Genomic DNA, 21,295 nt, shown 5'->3' with positions numbered 1-21,295 from the left:
TGAGATTCATAACCAACGAATATTCACATTTGACTAGAGTAACACCTTTAGTAAAATCACTAAATTTAGAAAGCCTTCAGGACAGAAGGCTCAAAAGTAAAGTAGCAATCATACATAAAACACTGAACCATAATCTTCAAATACAAAAACAAAATTTAATAAAATACTCAGAAAGACACAAAGATAAATGCACATTCCTCGTCCCATATGCTAGGACAAATTTGTACAAACACTCCTTCTTCCCTAGTGCTATTAGAGCATGGAATGGGTTGCCTGAGCTAGCCAGGAAAACCAGTGACTTGGCTGAATTTAAGTCATTGGTTAATATGCATGACTAAATGCATGACGCGTAGGACGTAATCATCTTCTTTTTTGAAGTAACGTCTGTATTATATAAGATAAAATAAGATCTCATCATAGATGTCATATAGTCGAAGAAATGCCCTATTAATAGTCTAGAATGACATCTTATCGTTGCTAATAAAAGCAATATTACAGAAATTACAGACCTAAATAGTAAGTAACTCTAGCGATTGCAGATTGTGCACGAAATTTTGAAGTGAATAAATACGCTGCACATGATGCGTACAAGTCGATAGTTTGTGTACGCATGTTGAACAAGACACCATTGTTGAACACGCAAGTCTACATCGTGGGCCAAGTTGGCAAGGTCAGGACATAAAGGTGCGATGTTTTGTTAGGGATCTAGATCTAGTATTTTTTGTGACTTAAGTCTCACAAGTAAATGTCGATGTATGCATAGGTTTGATCAAAGTAGAAGTTAAAATGTAAAATCTACATGTAGATAAAGACGAGCTAGTTAATTAAGGTGACAGATTCTAGATCTAGATTCTAGGGTCTAGCTAGATGATAACTTGAGTCTGTGAGATAGATTCTAGTCTAGATCATAGATGTCTAAATTCTAGACTAGATCTAGTCTATATCTATTCATTAACAATTTTGGACATACTTGCTAATTTAAGACGACAGGCTAGATGTCTAGATTGGAGCATTAGATTTTATTTTAGTCTAGATTAGGTCATTAGATTTTTAGCGTAGAACAAGTGTAGTTTAAGATCTAGATCTGGATCTAGATTTAATCCAATCTAGAGAATCCAGGAAATCTAAAACTCTCGATTCAACATAAAATGTACAGGAATAAATGGGCTTTATTTGCATAGATATCAAGTCCAATAGATCTATTTACATTTAGATCTCGAACGTGATACAGAATTAGGGATTATGTAAATCAATTTCTAGTTTAGTAAACATTATAGCCAAGAACTTCATATACTATATAGATTTATGATCTACATGAGTTTACATCTAATTTCTAGGCCTACATTTCTATATTTTTATCAATACTTGAGATATGTCTATAGGCGACAAGTATTGAATCTATAGAGCTACATTTCTAGAAGTCTATTTCAAGTATCCAGATTAGCTGTGGTTATGTCCCATGATTGTAGGGAAAGCGTATCATTCAGTCCTAGTCCATTGGTTTATCTTATCTTATATAATACAGACGTTACTTCAAAAAAGAAGATGATTACGTCCTACGCGTCATGCATTTAGTTATGCATATTAACCAATGACTCAAATTCAGCCAAGTCACTGGTTTTCCTGGCTAGCTCAGGCAACCCATTCCATGCTCTAATAGCACTAGGGAAGTAGGAGTACTTGTACAAATTTGTCCTAGCATATGGGACGAGAAATGTGCCTTTATCTTTGTGTCTTTCAGAGTATTTTATTAAATTTTGTTTTTGTATTTGAAGATTATGGTTCAGTGTTTTATGTATGATTGCTACTTTACTTTTGAGCCTTCTGTCCTGAAGGCTTTCTAAATTTAGTGATTTTACTAAAGGTGTTACTCAGTGGCGTAACTAAGGGGGGGGGAGGGGGGGGAGAAATTTAAAATCCCCCCGGGCCCCCACCTAGGGGGGGCCCCCAAATGGGTGTCCGAAATTTATTTGTAAATACATAAATTAATATATTTGATTGACAAATAGTGTCAACGGGTGTCTTTTTTTTCAACATTTATGGATTAAAAATTTATCACAAAGACTAAACCTAGATCTAGGTCTATCAGTACGTTGACTTTGTTGACATTTTAAAAATATTTTTTCCCACAGAGATTAAAGTTTTTTTTAAAGTTAGTTTTACATTTTAAACTTTGTTGCCACGAATAAAACTGCATGATAAACAGCGAATTCCAGGTATCTTGTTACCTTTACTAATAATAGATCTAAATGGCGAGTATTTTATGGCTACACTAATTAACCTTGAAGCAAAATTTACAGAATCGAGTATAACAGATCCAAAAGTTATTCTTAATAATGCAAGAATAGTCCATTATTCGGGTTTGGCGTCTATAATTTCAGAATTAAACTTCACACTCGAGTTATTACCCCTCTATTCATCTTTCATCAATCCAATGGAAACTCTATTTTTATTTCCATCTAATCCTTTTGCTTTCGCACAAAACATAAACAACAAACAATAACGTAATATCATATAATATTAGCACATCCTTCCTTTTGAAGTTATTATCACATCCTTCCTTTTTAAGAGTGATATCTACCATTTGGGGGCCCTATGCAAAACTGATCGCGCGGGGCCTAGTCTGGGTAGGAATGAGCATAATGTCAATATTATTTTTTCTGAATTAGAAAATAGGCCTACTTTCGTCTTTGCAATAAATTTTTATCAAATGAAAGCTCGCAATGCCACTTTTTATTTATTGGCACCCCAAAATGTCAATTTCGTCTATTCTTAAGGAGATTTGAATAAATTTAAAAAAAGTTCAGGACTTTATCGTATATTTTGCCTTTTCATGAGATTTCCTGGAGGCCCTGGAAAATCAGGAGGTCACGAAAACCCTGTTATTTTATATACGTTATAATGGTTTAATTTAATAATGTACACTTAGAATTAGCGCGTGTCCTATGAAAGCGCGGGGCCCACTGAGACCGCATAGGCTGCAGTGGCCTAAGGCCGGCCCTGTCTAGTAGGAACTTCAACAATTCGTCCACTTCTGGTTGTCTTGACTGGCACAACAAGTTCTCTAGACGTTGGTGTATAACTGTCTGTTTCGTTTGTTCCAACAGTTTGCAGTTCATTGTCTCCATCGGTATCATAAGTACCCAGAGATGTCTTCATCGAAACTCTTATTCAAAAAGCGTTGATTTCTTCTGTATGTTTTTCCGTTTGTCTTTATGATGTAAGATCTAGGTGCTGAATTTTTTTTTATGACAACTTCTTTCTGCCATGTTTGACCTAGACGAACTCTGCGACAGAATAATCTTTAGGTAGTCTTGCTTTTGCATAGTATTTCACTTTGCTTTTCATCTGTCGTTCGTTGAGTAATGTCTCTGCATTTTCAGCTACCGATGGTTTCAATAGTTTAGGATCAGTTCGAATGATTCCCTGAGTCTTCTACTCGTCAGCAGTTGTGATTGTGAATACGGCAGTCCACTTATCGGAGTATTTCTATACTCGAGCATAATGAGATATGGATCTTTCCCACTTTTGTATGCTCTGAATCCTTTTGCTTGCGCACAAAACATAAACAACCAACAATGACGTAGTACCATATAATATTAGGACAGAATCTTCTTCATGCAGTGGAAAATTAAGAATTTTTTGCCTATCTTGAATTCTGGTCAAAGCTCTTGCTCCCAAATAATATAGTTCGGAAGAAACTACAAAAGTCTGGACTGCATATATGGAAAGCTGCTAAAGAAATTAGTACCCTTTCATGCTTTCTGCAAAATGATGAGAAACTGACAAAAACCCAATCCATCAAAAAAGCAAAAGAAGGTAGTGAATACTATGGATTCCCTGTAGTCCCTGTGGGAAGCGTGGTCGAGAGGCTAAGTGCGCTTGAACTTGGCTTGTCTTGGCTACCTAGAAGGGGACTCGAGGTTCGACACCCGACTCGGGCAGAGTTGCGTTTACTAAAGGCAGAACGGAAAACCAACTCCTAGATTGGACCAAAGCGCTCTGAGCATGCTATAAGCATGAAAGTAACGCTATATAAACGCTATAGAAAAAAGAAAAGACTTGAGGGGAAGTTGAGTTCTAATGTAGGACTGTCAATAGAACTGCAATTCAAACGTGTTGCGACAGAAGTGCTGGACAGATTTCATATGGAGATGAAGGGCAGATTCCAAAGGCTGGAAAGAAAATTGATACCTTTGGGTTTCTTCTTGAACCAAGACACCTGTTAGATGAAGACCCGCTTATGACAAACTGTGCTACTTTTCCTGTTTGTATGATGTCATTGATGCACGAGCACTTTTCATCAACAAACCAGTAATACAATCACCAATAGACATATTGAGGAAACAGGATTCATATGGTAATTACGTGTGCTCAAACTTTGCAACCTCCTCCGAATACTGCTAACTCAGGCCACTTCCATTACGTCATGTGAGAGATCATTCTCAAAGCTCAAGTTCATCAAAAGCTATCTCAGGAGCACAATGACACAAGAAAGGCTTATCATGGCTTTAATGTCAGTGAAGTCACAAATACTAGAAAGTATCGATGTAGTTGATGTTATAGATGTCTTTGCTGCACAAAATGCACGACGTGAAGCGATATCAATTGAGATTTGTCACTTGTGCATTATTTAACTAATAAGCAAAGCTTTTATTCATTAAAATAGTCTTGATTACTTTTTGTTAAGTTTACTGATATACTGAACCAATTTGATTTGGGGCTTATATATTTTTGCGTACATTATTCCATGTCATATGTCGAATGTCAAAATGCAAGGGGCCCCCAAAGAGGTCAATCCCCCCGGGCCCCCAAATCCCTAGTTACGCCCCTGGTGTTACTCTAGTCAAATGTGAATATTCGTTTGCTATGAATCTCACTGCTCTATTTTGTGTCTGTTCTAGTTTCTTAATGTTTTCTTGAGTTGAGGGGTCCCAAACGGAGGATGCATATTCTATTATTGGCCTAACGAAGGTTAAATAACATTTTAGTTTTATGTTCTTATTTGATTTATAGAAATTTCTTTTAATAAATCCTAATGCTTTGTTTGATTTTTTTTGTAGTTTCATCAATATGTGGATTTCATGACAGTTTTTCATTTATTATAACACCTAGGTATTTTGCGTTTTTAGTCTAAGTTACTAGTTTACCATGAATAAGATAAGTGGAATTAATTTGTTTTAGTTTTTTCGTTACTCTTATCAACTGACATTTTTCTGGGTGGAAAGACATGCTCCAATTTGATTCCCATTTCTGTAATTCATCTAATTCTCTTTGTAAAATATCTGTGTCTTGTGTTGTTTTTATTGTTCTATATATTATGCAATCGACTGCAAACAATCTGACTTTTGTTCCTGAAATAATGCTATTTGGTAAATCATTGATGTAAATTAAAAATAGTAGTGGACCCAAGACTGTTCCTTGAGGTACACCTGAGTTTACTGTTATCGGTGTTGATTTAGAGCCATTTATTATTACAGTTTGTTCTCTCCCTATCAGAAAATCTTTAATCCACTGATGCCGAAATATTTTAATTTTTTAAGTAAACTATGGTGGTGAACTTTGTCAAAAGCCTTAGAAATATCTATTAAGATAGCATCTATTTGTTCACTATTATCTAAACCTTTTGAAAAATCATCAATTAGTCCTATTAGTTGTGTTTCACATGATCTATATTTCCTAAAGCCATGTTGGTATGGTGTGAGGACATTATGTTTGTCTAAGTGGTTTATGATGTTGCTACATATTATGTGTTCTAGGATTTTACATGTGATGCTGGTAAGTGATACTGGTCTGTAGTTTCCTGGGTCAGATTTTTCTCCTTTTTTAAATAGGGGGGTGACATTAGCTTCTTTTCAGTCTTTTGGTACTCTGGTTAAGTGAAGCCTGAAAGAGTATTTTGAACACTGGGGCTAGCTCATTGCTTAGTTCTTTGAGTAATCTAGCTGGAATACCATCAGGTCCAGAAGCTTTATTTGGTTTGGTGTTGGCTAATAGTTTTTGAATTCCATTTTCTTGTACTACTATATCTTCTATGTTGTCTACTTGGTTCAAATTCAGTAATATGTCTTTGTCTCCTGGGGCTGAGAATGCTGATGCAAAGTATTTGTTTAGGATGTTTGCTTAAGTTTTATTATCATTATGTATTATGTTATGTTCATCTTTTAATGGCGCTATGCCTGTTGTTTCTATTTTCTTAGACTTAATGTATGACCATAGGTTTTTGTTGTTATCTTTAGATATTACATTGTTTATGTATTCACTCTGCAGCTGTCTGCTTACTTTTTGGGTTAAGTGTTTAATTTTTATATACTTTTTGTAAACTCTTTCTGCATTAGTTTCTTTAAATTTTCTATATAGGTTTTCCTTCTGTTTACAAAGCTTCTTTAGTCTATTATTAAACCAGCATTTATTTATTTTGTTCAGTGTGTGTTTAGTTGGTATATGATTTTCTATAATGCTATTAAGATGGTTTTTAATGAAATTCCAGAGGTCATCGACTGGTTGGTTAATGTCTTTTTCTAATAAGAATGTTTGTGGAAAGTTTAATGCAGCTTGGTGTATTTGTGTTAGGTTACATTTATTCCAGAGTAAGATTTTTCTTTTGGGTTTTGTATTGGCTTCTGCTTTTATCTGACTGTGTATTTTTATGATCTCATGGTCTGATAGACCAGGGATAATTTCATAATCAACTACTAATCCAGGTCTGTTGGTTAAGAAGAGATCTAATGTGTTGTTTAATCTAGTTGGCTTTTTAATGATTTGATCTAAACTTAGGTTGTGTAAAGTTTCTATGAAAAGCTCATTTATGTCCTGAAGGTTTTGGTGTTTATCTATGGTTAGTGTTTTCCAATTTATATCAGGTAGGTTGAAATCACACATAATCCAAAAAACTGCATTTTTATTTGTCTCATTTAATTTCCTCCTCTATTACCTACGTCTGCTAGCCACTGGTTCACTTGACACATTCTATCTAACCTTAAAATGTAAAGATAAGACATTTAAAAACGTAGAATATAGATTAATAATAGACCAATTATAAATAATTTTAAATGACGTTAGGTCTAAATGCCACATCATCTTCAATAAGTATATGAATGTAGATCAGAAATCCAGTACCAGATTGCAATTATAGATCTGAATCAAAGTTACAACAAGATTGAAAGCATTTGCCAACAAAAAGAAATGCATGGACACATCATAAATCATTGGTTGTTCTTTTGTTCTTTTTGCTGGGGTTGGATTAATATTTTCTTTATATACTCTACGATGTTACGGACCCCAAACACAGCCTGATTTGTCTGCCCAAATTGCATATTTCTAAAGCTACTGATATAATCGAAATAAAATATTTGTCCATAATCCATAATACGTTTGGATGGGCGTGCGAAAAACAATTAAAGAAACACGAACGACCCTTTGTTTTTTAATCACTTGGCTGTGCAACATTTAGCTCTTGAGCTATACAGAAGGAATAACCCATGAGGGATTATGTGCACGACAGTTCGGGAAGAAATCTGTGTTATGAGTGGAGCTCAGGAGCGTCATGAAATATGTAGTCATGTGATCAACCAGAAACTTCGAGCGATGTTCCGTCCGGTTCTAAAAGCCTATTAGGGACCTTATATAAAAAGCGGAGGTATCAGAGTCGAGTCAGTCACAACTTCCCGATCTTCGGTTCAGTACGACGGCTCAGTACACGTCCGGGACGAGGCGGAGGGGCCAGTGTTGATGCTTCGGTACGATAGTTAACGGAGACATATTTGTACAGTCTTGTGTTACGTATTGTACAGTATTGGCTGTTATTTTATTGACATTAAACTATTACGTTATTTGGTGCCCTGAGTTGTCAAGTTCTTTCAGTTGGTGGTGTCTTGTGGTGCAGTTTGCAGAGAGCCTGGATAGTGAATATATATATATTATAATAATAATAAGGCTTGTCTTCAAGTCCGAAGATTAGTGAGGAATGCTGCGCAGCCCTAGCTGTGACATAAAAATTGTATACATTGCTTTAATTGTTTAAATCTAACGTTTATTAGTTATTAAGAGCAAGATAACTGCTCTATAAGATGTATAAAATAGGGATTGGTTTTTTATTAAAATGTAATTTCCGAACAGAAGATTCCCGGGTTCGAATACTGGGATCTTTTAAGGTCCTTTAAGTCACAGCTGTAATGGGTACATGATATTAACCGAGAAAGGGTAAAGGCGATTGGTCTTTATGCTGATCACGTGACAGCCTCGTTAACAGTGGGCCACAGAAACAGATGACCTTATTTAATCTGCCTTATAGATCGCATGTTCTGAAAGGGGTACTTTATGGTTTACCAAAGCAGATTGATTTACTTTATTGGAGAGTGACATCATCTGTGCTCTAGTTATTATCTGAATGGTTATTTTAAGCAGCTTGAATTAAGTTTAGAAATAGTTTAAAAGATCTTACATAAAACTAAGTGAAACATTTTAATTTATTGTAAAAGAAATAACTGATTGATCCAAACTGTTGGCCTACATCTTATTAATGATTCTCTTTTTTTTTCCTACTACAGGTCAGAGGTAACAGATACATTTGTGTATTAGGGCACGAACATCGCCCACATTAGAGACCAGAGACAACTTTGACCAATTACAAAATGAGTGATCTCGGAGAAGACGACGGGAAAAGCGCTGATTGGATAAGGGAGGTAAGTGATGATAGCGATAACGAAAACGGCGCCTGCATGGCGCGAAAGTATTATTCGGAGTACAGCCGCAACAGCAGCGACCTGCTTATGGTAGACGAGGACGACGCGCCCCGGTGGACGGGCAGCGAGGCCGGTTTTAGGAGGACGGACAGCCCCATCATATCCAACATGGAGGATTACCACGCCGGTCCTGAGTTTGAAGAGAGAAGCAACTGGATGACCGGCGAGCCAGAGCTAGGGGCGCATCGCTCCACGTCCGAGACGGATCACAACGAGAACCATCTGATCAATATCGATTACAGGGGCGGAGAGGCGTTCTGTGATTCGGACATCATGTCCAGTGACCAGTCTTTGTCGGACTATGAGCAGAACGATGGACGATGGTCGAGCTCCGAGTCGAGCAAGAAGAATGAAACAGGACGTACTAGAATAGTACAACATACAACAGAGTGTGCCATGCCGAGAGATGGTATGCCGGTGTTTAGCCGCAGTGCCGAGACTGCGCGTTCAAAGCTGGACCACACGCAAAGACCTGACAGGCTGTATACCAGAAGACTAGCCGTAAGGAAAAGAATTGTTTCCGGCGATCAGAGCGTTGGACAAACAGCGTCTAAGAAATCCCAAAGACGCATCCAAATCAAGATCAAAGGCTCAAAGAGTTGCACGACAGAGTGTGAGATTATAAAGCCCAATGCGGACAAGAATTATCCTCGTCCGGATAGGACAAAATTCTCAAGCCTCTATGAGGAGATACTGAGAAGCGAAGCCTTTGCTCAGCTCGCAGAAGATTATGACAACGGCGAGGACGACTACTCGGACTTTGGCGACGACGGTCCTGTCTCTGAAATCACTGGACTGGACACATCGGAGTCCAAGTCTGAGAGCTCCCGAAAAAGGGTTAGCGTGTCCAGTGTTTCGTCGAGGACAGGGAGTTCCGAAGAAAGTCTAAGAGACGGCGCTGTGCCGGGAGGGAAAGTGAATTCAGTGACAGCGGCTGAGATAAGTCCACAACGTCTTGGTAGGACCATGACCCCAACATATCAAACGAGCAACTCGGGGCGTAATCAAGCTATCGTAGACCGGAATTTCGAGTTACTTCCCAAGAACTTAGAAACTGTTAGGAAAAAAAACAAGCCTACAGCTACCACTGCATCAAAAAACTGCAGTGGCTTTAGCAATAAAAATGAAAAACCTCTTTTTTTCAACGTGACATTAGCAGCTAAATTAAACATTCATGGCATTGGCAGCGAAGAAGAGGTGTCGAACTTTAATGAAAGCAGTCGCAGTGCAGCACAGGCACAGAGTTCAAAGTTTTCGTTAGAGAGTAGCGGGGCCCACGGTTTCCTTAACAACGTATTAGAACAAGCTTACATGAATACACTCAGAAAGCATGAGGTTTCTAGCAAAGATAACCCAACAGATACTAATGCTTCTCCAAATGTCATTAATGGGGCAGATCGTGTAGAAGTAACGGCTAATATTTCTCAGCCTACCTCAATCAGCGTAAGAGACGATTCTACTCTTGAGAAACAGGAAGTAACAGTAGGGAGCGGAGATACTGTAAATGCCCAGTTATTAAACGCAGAAAACGAGTCATCAGTGAAGGCTGAGTACGCAACTTCTGAAACGATCGCTCTTGAACAGCACGGAGACCTAAATGATGAAAAACAGGCAGAGAATCTCAGTGTATCCAAAGAAGAGTATACACCCCATGAAGCTAATCTATCTACAGTTAAGCCTCAGATATCAAAAGCAGAAGACGGGCTCAATGACCCTAATTCCAATACTGCAGAAGAAGCTTTGGAATGCTCATCTAGTCCACCAGCACATACGCAACGTCAATACTACATGTCTTTCCTGAACGTCCTTAGGAACAAAAAACTGATCAACAAAAAAGTGCGTCGTCCGCCTCAGAAATTTTTCAAACTTTTGCACTCTAAACCTGAAACGTCGCAGCTCAAACTGAATGAATCGAACGCCGATTTCCGAGAAACTAGTTCAACCAAAGATAAATGTAACAAAATGCCAGCTAAGCATTTCCCAAAAGGAAGGGAAGTTCCACCAGGGTGGAAGCCAGGACAGTACTCCACTGCTTCGTTAGGCAATAAGACAGCAGGTCTGAGCGAGCCTTCTCCAAAGAAAAAAACTAAAAAAACAAACGTAGGGAAAAGTAAGCCGAACATGAAAGGTTGCAATAACAACAAGAAGCGACAAGTCCTTTCGGATGTTTCCGTGAATGACATGGAGTCGGAAGAGTCAGTGCCGGCTCGCACCAGAAGGCCCAGTGACTCTTCCGAGAGTAGCGCGAGTACAGAAAGCAAGCACACTTTGGGGTACGGGGAGAGGTACAACCCCCATTCGGAAGAGAGCACTGAGATGGAGCAGAGGGGGAAGAAAACGTTTGGACAAGAGTTTGAAACCAAAAGACAGTACTACGAGAGGCTGACCAAGATCAAGAAGAAGACCACGGGTGGAGCAATGGACAGAAGATACCTCACATCTCAAGTAAAGTTCCTGAAGACCATCGACGAGTTTTGCAGCGCCGAGGATTACGATCACGTAGACTACGACTCTTACGAGGACTGCAGTGGCTCCACAGAGTTTCAGCTGGACTCGGTCGACTATCACATTTCTTTAGCTCAGTATTACTCTGGCCGGCCTTCTAATATGCAGATAATCAAAGGAGCTCCACCGAGCGAGCTAATGCCAGGCTGCGCTGGAGTTCGTATCAGAAAGGCACAGAATAACGTCCCTTCGGCCATGGATACGGAGAGACTAAAATCTCTTTATGTTGACGAATCGAATTCAAAGGGCAAGCTCGGTATGTGGAGTCTGAATACACTATACGCACATAAAGTTGGTATTTCTGAGATCCCAAGGGAATCCAATTTGTCCCTTTTGTCCTCCTTTGCCGAGAGTAAGGATGACACTGTTGACCCTAGCCTATCACTGGAACGAAAAATTAAAACAAAACAAACTCGCAAACGAGGCTTAGAAAGAAACCGAGAATTCAAGCAGGGAAAATATAGATCTGTTAAGACGTCTCACCTAGAGAAGCTAGCTGTGTTTGAATCTGAACGGAAAGTCACATACTTGGATGTACTCAAGTCTGGTTACTCATCCAAGTTCAATAAAGCCTCTAGAGAAAACAATGTTTCTGATAGCCAACAAATTATTAGAAGAGAGACTCCTACAGTTCAAAAATCAAAGTCTTGTGAGAACCCCGGGAACAAATTTCAAGCAGCACCTTTTCAAAAAGAGACTTCTCCTCCCGCTGATCCGGAAAGCCCAAGGCGTCTCAAGTTAGTTCGTTTTAACGAGCCCAAAGCCCTTGAAGATGGTAAAGCCACTGACCAAGTGGACAGGTCCGAGGAAGATACTTGGTGCTATTCTGTCAACGCCATGCTGTTGAGAGCAAACCAAGCTTTGGAGCAGCAGAAAACCGCCAACGATGAAAACGAACACCACTTCCCGAGACCGGAGTCTGCAAAAGTAGTTGCCCCCGTCGTAAAGCCCATGTCATCAAGCTTCCTAAGTGAGCTCCTGGAACAAGACAAAGAGGAGCAGAAAATTGTCAAGCAGTCGCAAAAGTTGCGCCGAACAGAGTTGTCCAAGTCTGGTGAGGATCAAATCCAGGGTAAGAAAAACATCAATAACAATGACAACACCAACGAAAACAGAGTCACTATGTCTTCATTTTCTGTACCGCTAGCCTTGCTATCGGAAGTGAAACCTAGCTCAGCCTTGACGAATATCGCTCCGTGTATACAGCAAGCTACAAACTATGTCCCCGAGGCACCAAAGCACTCGGCTGGGATATTGAAAATTAAAACGACTGTTGCTAGCAAGAAGCCCAAGGAGAGACTGTCATGCAGAGAGCAGAAGACATTCCTTGGAGACTTTCCAGCCAGTATGTATTTTAGCACAACTCAATCGCAGCCGAATATTCCACCTAAGAAACTTTTACCACTGAGATACGTATCACCCCTAGATGCTTCGACTCAAATCGGTGCCAAAAATTGGACTCCTGTCAGAATACTCAAAGAATCGCTTGGCCAGAGAGTTACAAGCGATAACCTAGAGCCTAAACAGCAAATTGGTGAAAACCTCTTGGCTACTTCAAAAGTCACACCTAAAAGCATTTTTCCAGGCCTGAAATTCAAACCGGCTGATCACAGAGTCTCCACCATTGTTCAGATGTTCTCAGACTTCAACAACAGCGCTAACTCGGACGGCTCTAGTCTAGATCAAGATGATTATTTCGATCAATTGGATCTACCTTCTGATGTTTCAGGTCAAGAGACGAGGAACGGGTCTGTGAGAACGCAAAGCGTCCAAAGTTCCTCGGTTTACACCACCAATCAATCCTCGATAGAATCTAACACATCTCTGGTGTCAAGCACGAAAATTGAACAGCAGAGCATCAAAAGCGGCGATATTTCTTTGACATTAGACAGATATAAAAGCAATTCTGAAATTGAGGACAAGAGATCAATCACTAGCTTGAGCCTGACTTATGGAGTTCGCAACGATCCAGACGCTCTGCGTATCGAGGGAGTAATGGGATTCTTAGGCAAGAGCCAAAAATGTTCTGAGGGTCAAAGATCCAGCTCAAAGCCACACAAAAGTTCTGGGGGTCAAAGATCCAGCTCAAAGCCACACAAAAGTTCTGGGGGTCAAAGATCCAGCTCAAAGTCACACAAAAGTTCTAGGGGTCAAAGATCCAGGTCAAAGCCACGCAAAAGTTCTTGGGGTCAAATATCCAGCTCAAAGCCACACAAAATTTCCTTTACCGACCATGCTAGTCTACAGAACTTAATGCCGTACAGCGAATCGCCCGATGCTAGTGTTGTGAATATCAACGGGATGGATAGTCTCACGTTTATATCTGCAGCACTCCAATATACCGACAACGATGACGCCAGAGCACGAGTTGCACAAAGCAATGCTGAGATAATCGAGTACTGTCAAAGAAACGAAGAATCGTTAGCTCCCAGTGAACCAATGTACACTGGCGTCTGGGATCCTAACTATCTGACAGATTACGATCAAATCGAATTATTGGCCGCTTGCAACCAGATAAACTTTCAGGAAGCCATCCAAAGTACCCAGACTGATATTGCTACAAAAGAGAAACACAGCGAACAATCACAAAATCCTGACTCTGGGTCACGTGAGGAAAAAGATGAGCACAAACAAATCGAACAAATCACTTCCGGACAGTGTGACGCTAACTCAAGTAAGCCAACACATCATGATCTGGAGCCTTTTTCCGAACTGCATATAACCACCTCTTCTCGAGATTACACACCCGAAAGGACTCGTGAATATGCAGGTAATAAATCTGAAGAGCGTTTACATCTTGCACAGTCTACAATGGCATTATACGGCTATCATTGCCTTAACGCCAAGAGCAAACAAGACAAAAGATTACCAAGAAAAGACATCCCAAGAAAGGCATTGAAGCCGTATTTGTTTGAGTTTGGCATCGATAACAGCGTTAAGGGCTTTCAGACAAATCTGAGAGAAATGAAATCGGCTAATGATCAGAAAGATCACACTGATAAAGGGAATGTCCACGTAAGTCCATTGGAAGGAACCTGCAATGTTGGTGATAAAAGTCGTAGTACGGTCTATTGGGAAGAGCCCGATTTTAACAGGGACGAGTTACAATTGCAGCAACCCAATTCCGACAAGGTGGGTGACCCTTGTTGTCAGACGGCGGAAAACCTTGGTCACGATACATTTGTGTCTGCGCACTACGACACAATGGGGGACCTAACAGGATCGGACTTGTTGCTGACTAATCCACAAGAGAACGAGTCAGTCACGAAAACGAGCGCCCCGTGCACCAAAGAGTCGCACACGACGGAGATAATAGATGTCACGGACACTGATCTTTTGTATAAAATGGATATGGTAAGGGTCGGTGAGGATCGTCAAGATATGAGCACTGCGTCACAGTTTTCCGACTTTGCCGTGGACGATACGTTGTCTGAGCATCCAACTGAAAAAGGAAAGAACAAACAAGCTAAACCAGACAAAAAATACACCCCGAGTGACGGAGCATTGCAAAGAAATGGAAAAGACAAAATTCAGGGCAGTTTAGAGTTGACCGTGGCCAATTCGTCTTGTATTGTTTATAAAAGAATTGGCTTGTCCCCTGACGAGACAAATATACATCGGCACTGGAACCCGAACAAAGAATATCTGAGGCTCTTGCGAGGTTCAGATCTCCTTCAAACTGTAGCACAGGACAAGCAGAGGCTGTCTACACACCTTCAGTCCCTGGTTCGGGTGGTGAATTACATCCCGGCCTTTCAAATACGGTCTCTGCAGCCACCAGAGATGATTCCCGTTGTCCTACAGATCAGAAGATGCGGTTCAGAGTCCATGGACGATGTGGAACTGAAGGAAGGCGTCCAGACTATCCCTGTGTTCTATTTACAAGAGAAAGGATCTATTCTAGAAAGGTAAGATCCAATCCCTAAGATATTGTTACGAAAGTTTAGGATATTAGTATTGTTACATTCATTTTGCATGAGTGCTGAAAAGGTGGACGGGGTCTTTTTTTGTATTTTAATATTAGGCGTATAAATCCTCAAATAGTCAAGTAAAAATGACATTATAACCGTTGACTTCAAATTAAGTGTCGTTATTTCATCATTTAAGGACATTTGCCAGATTTCATACTGTTTTCTTATGAGGCGGCGGCAATATTGATTCATAACGATTCAAAATTAAACGCCATTGTGATTCTAGACTCTACTGATCTAGTCTTTCTTGCGTCAGAACAGTCAATCTTATTTTTGTTAATGCCTTTTGAGTAAAAACAAAAAGTCCGGTCTAGAAGATGTACCACTGCATGGAAAGTCTCTAACACGTCAGTATCAAGCGTCTCACATAATCGAAATTTAGCTTGATTTGAACAATTTAACTCAGTGATCCCCAAAATATGGCCCGCGGATCAGATCCTGCCCGCGAAATGGTTTTATCCGGCCCACTGAACCGTTGGCACAAAGTGTAGAAAAGCCCCTCCCTCCCAAAAAAAAAAATTGAAACATGTATTTTTACCTTCGTTAGGCCCTCACTTTTTCTCTGAAGGATTAGTACCATGACCTTTAATGTGTGTACATTAATGAAATGGGAAAGCATAAGAAACTACAACCTAGAATCTACCAGAGCAAGTGAACGGATCTTTACTTTTTTTGTGTGGAACTAGATAATAATCCAACATATTTGTCTTGTAAAGGAAGTGAAGATGTTTTTTTTAAAACAAAACCAAAAAAATAAACGGCGTACTAAAACTTATATGACGCTTTTCATTCTTTGAGCTGTGAATAAAGATGGTTAAAGATTGGAGAATCGATGGTAATATTTACATAAAACAGAGACATGAAAATGAGTAGGTGGTAAAGGTAGCTACAATGATGTTCACATTTAAGAAGAGATCGTAAAAACAAAGATAAACTTCAAATATCCCATTAATTACTTAAGCACCAGAGTCACAGGTGTCTAATAAAATTGTTTCAGGTCAATTTCATTTCGTTTTTGCACCTTTTCAGTCATGTGGCCCACGACACGAGTGATGGAACCTAGAATGGCACGCAGGTGGAATTAGGTTGCGCATCACTGATCAACCAATATAATAATTTAATTTGTTACAGCCACCAAACAGAAATGCTACAAATGCAATCAAATCTACTAAAGCGGCATACTAATTTAAGTAGCTATATAAAATACAGACACAGCGACTCCACCTCTCCCTCTCATTCTCTCTAACTGACCCTCGCTTTCCATCTTCACTCCTCCCTACTACTTTATACTCAATACCCCTCTCTAACATTCACAGATCTTAGGTCATTTATGGATCAGTTTATCTGCGTGAAATTACGAAATCTTTAATCTTCTGATACTAGAAGGTACCTCACTATATTAATAGAAGCAACCATCTAGCCTTATAGAAAACATTTCAATGTAGAAGCGAAATAGATGTAAGGGAAAGCACTGCACATTTAGTGCCATATATATCAATTCTGCAAGATTTATTTCCCTGATCTGTTTAAAACAATATTAAACCAATAATTCTTTTGTATTATTAAGAATTGAAGCGGCTTTAATCAAGAGGGAAAAAAAGAAAGCTGCCCTGTCTGCTAGCCCTAAATCAGAGGCATACAAATGTACGAATTGTGGCAAAGTCTGCCGTTCTAGAATTGGCTTGATTAGCCACACCAGATTCTGCCCCGTCTCAAGATTAAGCCAAAACCAGTGACTCACTTGGGCGCATCCATTGCCTTTCGAGACAAAAGGAGCCATATACTAAACCAATAATAAATTAGCTAATTGGTTAATTTTTGATCGGTTCGTTTGCTGTCATCGAAAATGAACAATTGAAACGTTTCAACCTGATCCGAGGATGGGAAGTGGGAAAAAAGTGTCTAAGAATCCTGCCAGACGGACAGAGCAAGTTAATATATCAGCTTTGTAAGGAAACTTTCAACTTTAACTTTGAGTGAAAGTATTCACATTTTTTTTTGTATGGGTATTTTAGTATACATACACCAATCTTAAGCATATAGAAATTATATGTTGTTAGTATTATGTCTTTTACAAAGAGGTTTTGGATAATATAATTTTTACAAAGCTTATATCAACTCACTGATAAAAAGTTTGTGCACATTATTTCTCACACACACAAATCTCGGATCAAGCTGCAATTGTGCAAAACTATTTCTTTAACCTAATAACACGGGGATCAATGAAAATATTAACCAATTAGTTATGAAACTATTGATAATTAATTATTTTGTTTGGTATCTCGAAAAAGGGAAAGAAATTGTACTTGACTGAAGTGGTGATATAAGCTGCATTAGTCCCCTTTATAGGTCGTCATCTGAGGCATAGTGAACACAAGCATGAAATAGAAACTATACAATTTTCCATGTTCATATTCTCTTCGCTAGCAGAGTGGTTAACGTGTTTGCTTATCGGTAAAAATATTTCTAATCGCGCAATTTATTATTGTTAGCTAGATCTATTACAAATTTAATTAAATGACTGATCCAAACTAATGGATACACTTAATATAAGCTTTGCTTTTTTTTATTAAAGTATTTGTTTTTTTTATTTTGTTTGTTTTGCTAATGTACTTTCTCATAAAACATCGGGTAGGGTCACTCCTACTCAACTAGGTACACTGTAGCCAATGTACAAAAAATAACTTCTATTTACTTGTACTATTTCAGCGTGTTTACTGTCTATTATCTGAGACCTGGAGTCTACAGTATGGAGACATTGGAAGAGGCTAGACAGGACTACGGCAGATATGAAATGTCACCGTTCAAAGCAAGACTTTTCTCAGGTCGACTGAGCCTATTTAGTCCACTCTACCAAATCAATGTAGAAACAATAAGACAGCTATATGTGTTCGGTACTGCTGTGGCTACCTACGACAAAGCTCTTAATCGTTTGGCTGAAATCTATGACGAAGCCAAGCTTGAAAACGACGCTGGGATCTACTTCAATCTCACCTGCGGTTGGGCGCCCAAACACGTCTTGGTCAAAGGGAGGGAATTGCACACATTAAAGTCGTATTGTGATAGATGCACTAGCAAGCTGCATGACATTTTTGAGAGACAAGATGAGCGAGAGGGCAACCAGACCACTGACAACTCCGTCAAGATGTGTCATGGAACATGTGACAAATGCGGTAGGTGCGTGGCCAGCTTCCCTCTGATGAAAAACATCGAAGGTGATGTGAAGCAACACAGTAATGGCTGGATGGTGGATAGAAAAGGTCTCGCCCTTCCTATAAACACGAAGCCTAAAGTAAAATGCGCCTCTACTTTGGCATTGCCAAGACTGAGAGCCGGCAAAGGATTCGACGCTCGACATCCGCCTCAGAAAGAAGCCCAAAGACTGACTTTCAGTTTGCCTCCGGTCACCGCAAGAGCAGCATTGCTAGAGACCAACGCCGTGAAGTCGACAAAGCCTAAGCAGTCCATTTCGTCGCCTAATATGTACACAGAAACTTGGTGGTGGGGAGAGATTGAGCAGCAGCGCCGGAGAGAGATGGACAACTTCAAGAAAGACATTAGAGAGAATTTCAGCGAAGTGGAGCTTGTCATTTTCACTGACGATGTGAGGTCTAAGCAGAAACAGAGACTGCAAGAGATTAAGGAAGAAATGAGGATGCAGAGACAAAGCCCTGTCTCAGAACAGAAAGAGTTACTCGATATCGATCACGACCCCCCACCATCTTTGGCTGGAGATCATGCCCCAATACGTATACCTAACAATGAAACTCTTTGCAGTTTGTCTTTTTCCAGTGAGTCTGATCACTCGTATCAAAAGAAAGCAGGGGACGCTTCCTATCTGCATAAAGACATTCCCATCCCTCCGGCATCACCAATAAAGAAAAAACAAAACGTAACGGAACCTTCCATGCAGTTGTTCTCAAATTATTTCCAAAACCTGGCACCCCAAAACAAAGCCACATGGGTTAGAGACTACCTGGAGCCTCCACCAAGAGCATATTCTGGGCCAGCCAAGAGCGTGCTGCCAAAGAACAGAGATGCGAAATCGTCCTTGCAGAGAGTTCCATCAAAACTACCTCCCATGAGTAGAGATAAAGCGATCAGACCACGTAAAGCTGTTCATCTCCAGACTAAACCAAGTCTGCTGCTGAAACATTCACGTGTTCAGAAAGGAAACAAGAAGCCCAGAAAGTCCTCGTCTTTGAGCAGCACCAACAGCGATGAGCGCAGTGGGAGCAGCCGGAGCACAAGCATGTCCTCACTGACCGACGCGGACTCTACCAAGTCGGATTTTTTGGCCCACTATAAAAAAATCGGCGGACCAACCAGCATTGAGGACATATTCTCTCGGACTTTGCCCCTACTCAGGAAAACTCAGTACGATGCCAGCACTGCGTGGCGGCGAAAGCTGTTAGAGTCAAACAAATTGGACGCAGAGTTTATGGAAGGGGACGAGTTTCTGAAGTCCCTCGGTAGCCACCTGCCGGAAGCGCGCAACAAGGAGCAAGGGGATGATACTTTGTCTACACATTCCGAGGTGTCTACTTTGCATGACTTTGATTTGTGTGACGATGCCGACGAGATGAGAGAATTGTGGAAACTTGTTTTTCCAGAAGTGAACTTCTGGGACAGAAAGAGGAGATGCAATAAATACAGAAAAAGATCTGTCAAGATTTACTAGTCAAAAGAAAACGTGATTGAATCTATGGCACCAGCCATTTTGATATGCATATAGGTTTTTATTTTATGAAATTTAAACATATGTAACTTGCATATTATATTAATATTTGTCATTAAATATAAAACTAGGATTAAAATGTTTATAAAGTTATAAAAACAACAACAACCGAAAACAAATAGCTATACTCCGTTATTTTAAATAATATTATATAGTTCGAAATTTAAAGTGAACTAGACTGGATATCAGCAACTATCTTTAATGGTAAATTAAACAGACCCCTACTATCATTGCTTCTAGAATCGTTACCTGAAAGAAACAAGTAATTTGTGTTGACCTTGACTTTATTGCTTCCGGTTTAGCAATGTCACATTTCGGCGTCAGTTACTTATAATTCGCTTGAGCTTACTCAGTGCTAGGTCCAGTAACAGAGATTGAATCTCACATTAGGCAGTTTGCGGTCATTTTTTTATTTATTCTAAACTCTACCAATGGATCTTAACAATTTACATTCAGTTGCTGGAAACTATTAGTCACTTATATAAACATTTTCTTTGTTAATATTTATATCTACAAACTGACTATATGTTGTACTTGCTAAGATACCAAACTAATTTGAAATAAAAACCTGTTGAAATGCATTCAGATTGGAATAGAAGGTTTTACCTTTCTACATTTCTTACAGTTGGATCGTTCAATCTTTTTTTTTAAACGTTTGTGTATAATATTTTTCAAACATTTATTTTTCTTAAACACTAGTCTTTTCTTTTTGTTGTTGTTTTTTTTCTTTTACAGCTTATGTTTTAGTTTTTAAAATTTGAATGTATTTTTTGGTTCATAAGATGTTTGATAGTTGGACATAAACTCGGTACTGTAGTTCATAATGAGGTGTGTCAAAGAGACACATTTAGATCTCCGGGTATATAGTGTTTCTGTACAGACTTTCTACAGTTCTGGACATGTGATTTCTTGAACATATTTACCAACAACTCGTTTTAGACAATGGAGATAAAAAAAAAAAAACAATAGAAAAAAAGAATATTAAAAAAAAAAAAGGCTTATCTAAGGGAAAGAACCGCTATTTACTGCCATTTATTAAAAATTTCAAGGTTTAGCTCCCTTTCTACTATATAAAAAATTAATTTGTACTAAACCATTAACTAATTGGTTAATTTGTGGATTGATTCGAGTATTGTCATCGACGTTGAATAATTATACAAAATGTCAACTTGATCCGAGAATGGAAAGTGGGAGGAAAAAAGTAGTAAGGTGGGGTTAAATCCATGTATACATCCACATATCTCATTAAGTAGCATTTATTCCCCTTATTTTGATATCAAACAAAATAATTAATCACCAATAATGTATTTACTAATTGTTTTTTAAAATTGATTCGT

At 39.2% G+C, this 21,295-nt stretch overlaps 2 protein-coding genes across 3 annotated transcripts in view; one reads left to right on the top strand and one right to left on the bottom strand.

Moving 5' to 3' along the window:
• Nucleotides 1-21,295, bottom strand: part of LOC106056350 (A.superbus venom factor 1-like) — a 117,097-nt gene that overhangs the window by 29,253 nt on the left and 66,549 nt on the right. The window lies entirely within an intron of this gene.
• On the top strand, nucleotides 598-20,543 carry LOC106056349 (uncharacterized). Of its 2 annotated transcripts, none has more exons than XM_013213053.2 (3): nucleotides 598-684; nucleotides 8,550-15,157; nucleotides 17,930-20,543. In XM_013213053.2, exons 2-3 carry the CDS (start codon nucleotides 8,634-8,636, stop codon nucleotides 19,899-19,901), a joined length of 8,496 nt encoding a protein of 2,831 aa, XP_013068507.2. In that variant the 5' UTR covers nucleotides 598-684; nucleotides 8,550-8,633; the 3' UTR covers nucleotides 19,902-20,543. The 2 variants fall into 2 exon arrangements, with proteins under 2 accessions (XP_013068507.2, XP_055896031.1); XM_056040056.1 differs by lacking the exon at nucleotides 598-684 and adding an exon at nucleotides 692-829.

This window comes from Biomphalaria glabrata, chromosome 9 (genome assembly GCF_947242115.1).
Source record: "Biomphalaria glabrata chromosome 9, xgBioGlab47.1, whole genome shotgun sequence".
Lineage (NCBI taxonomy): Eukaryota > Metazoa > Mollusca > Gastropoda > Planorbidae > Biomphalaria > Biomphalaria glabrata.
Note: the sequence above shows the minus strand (reverse complement) of the source record. Positions and strands in the feature narration are given on the sequence as shown.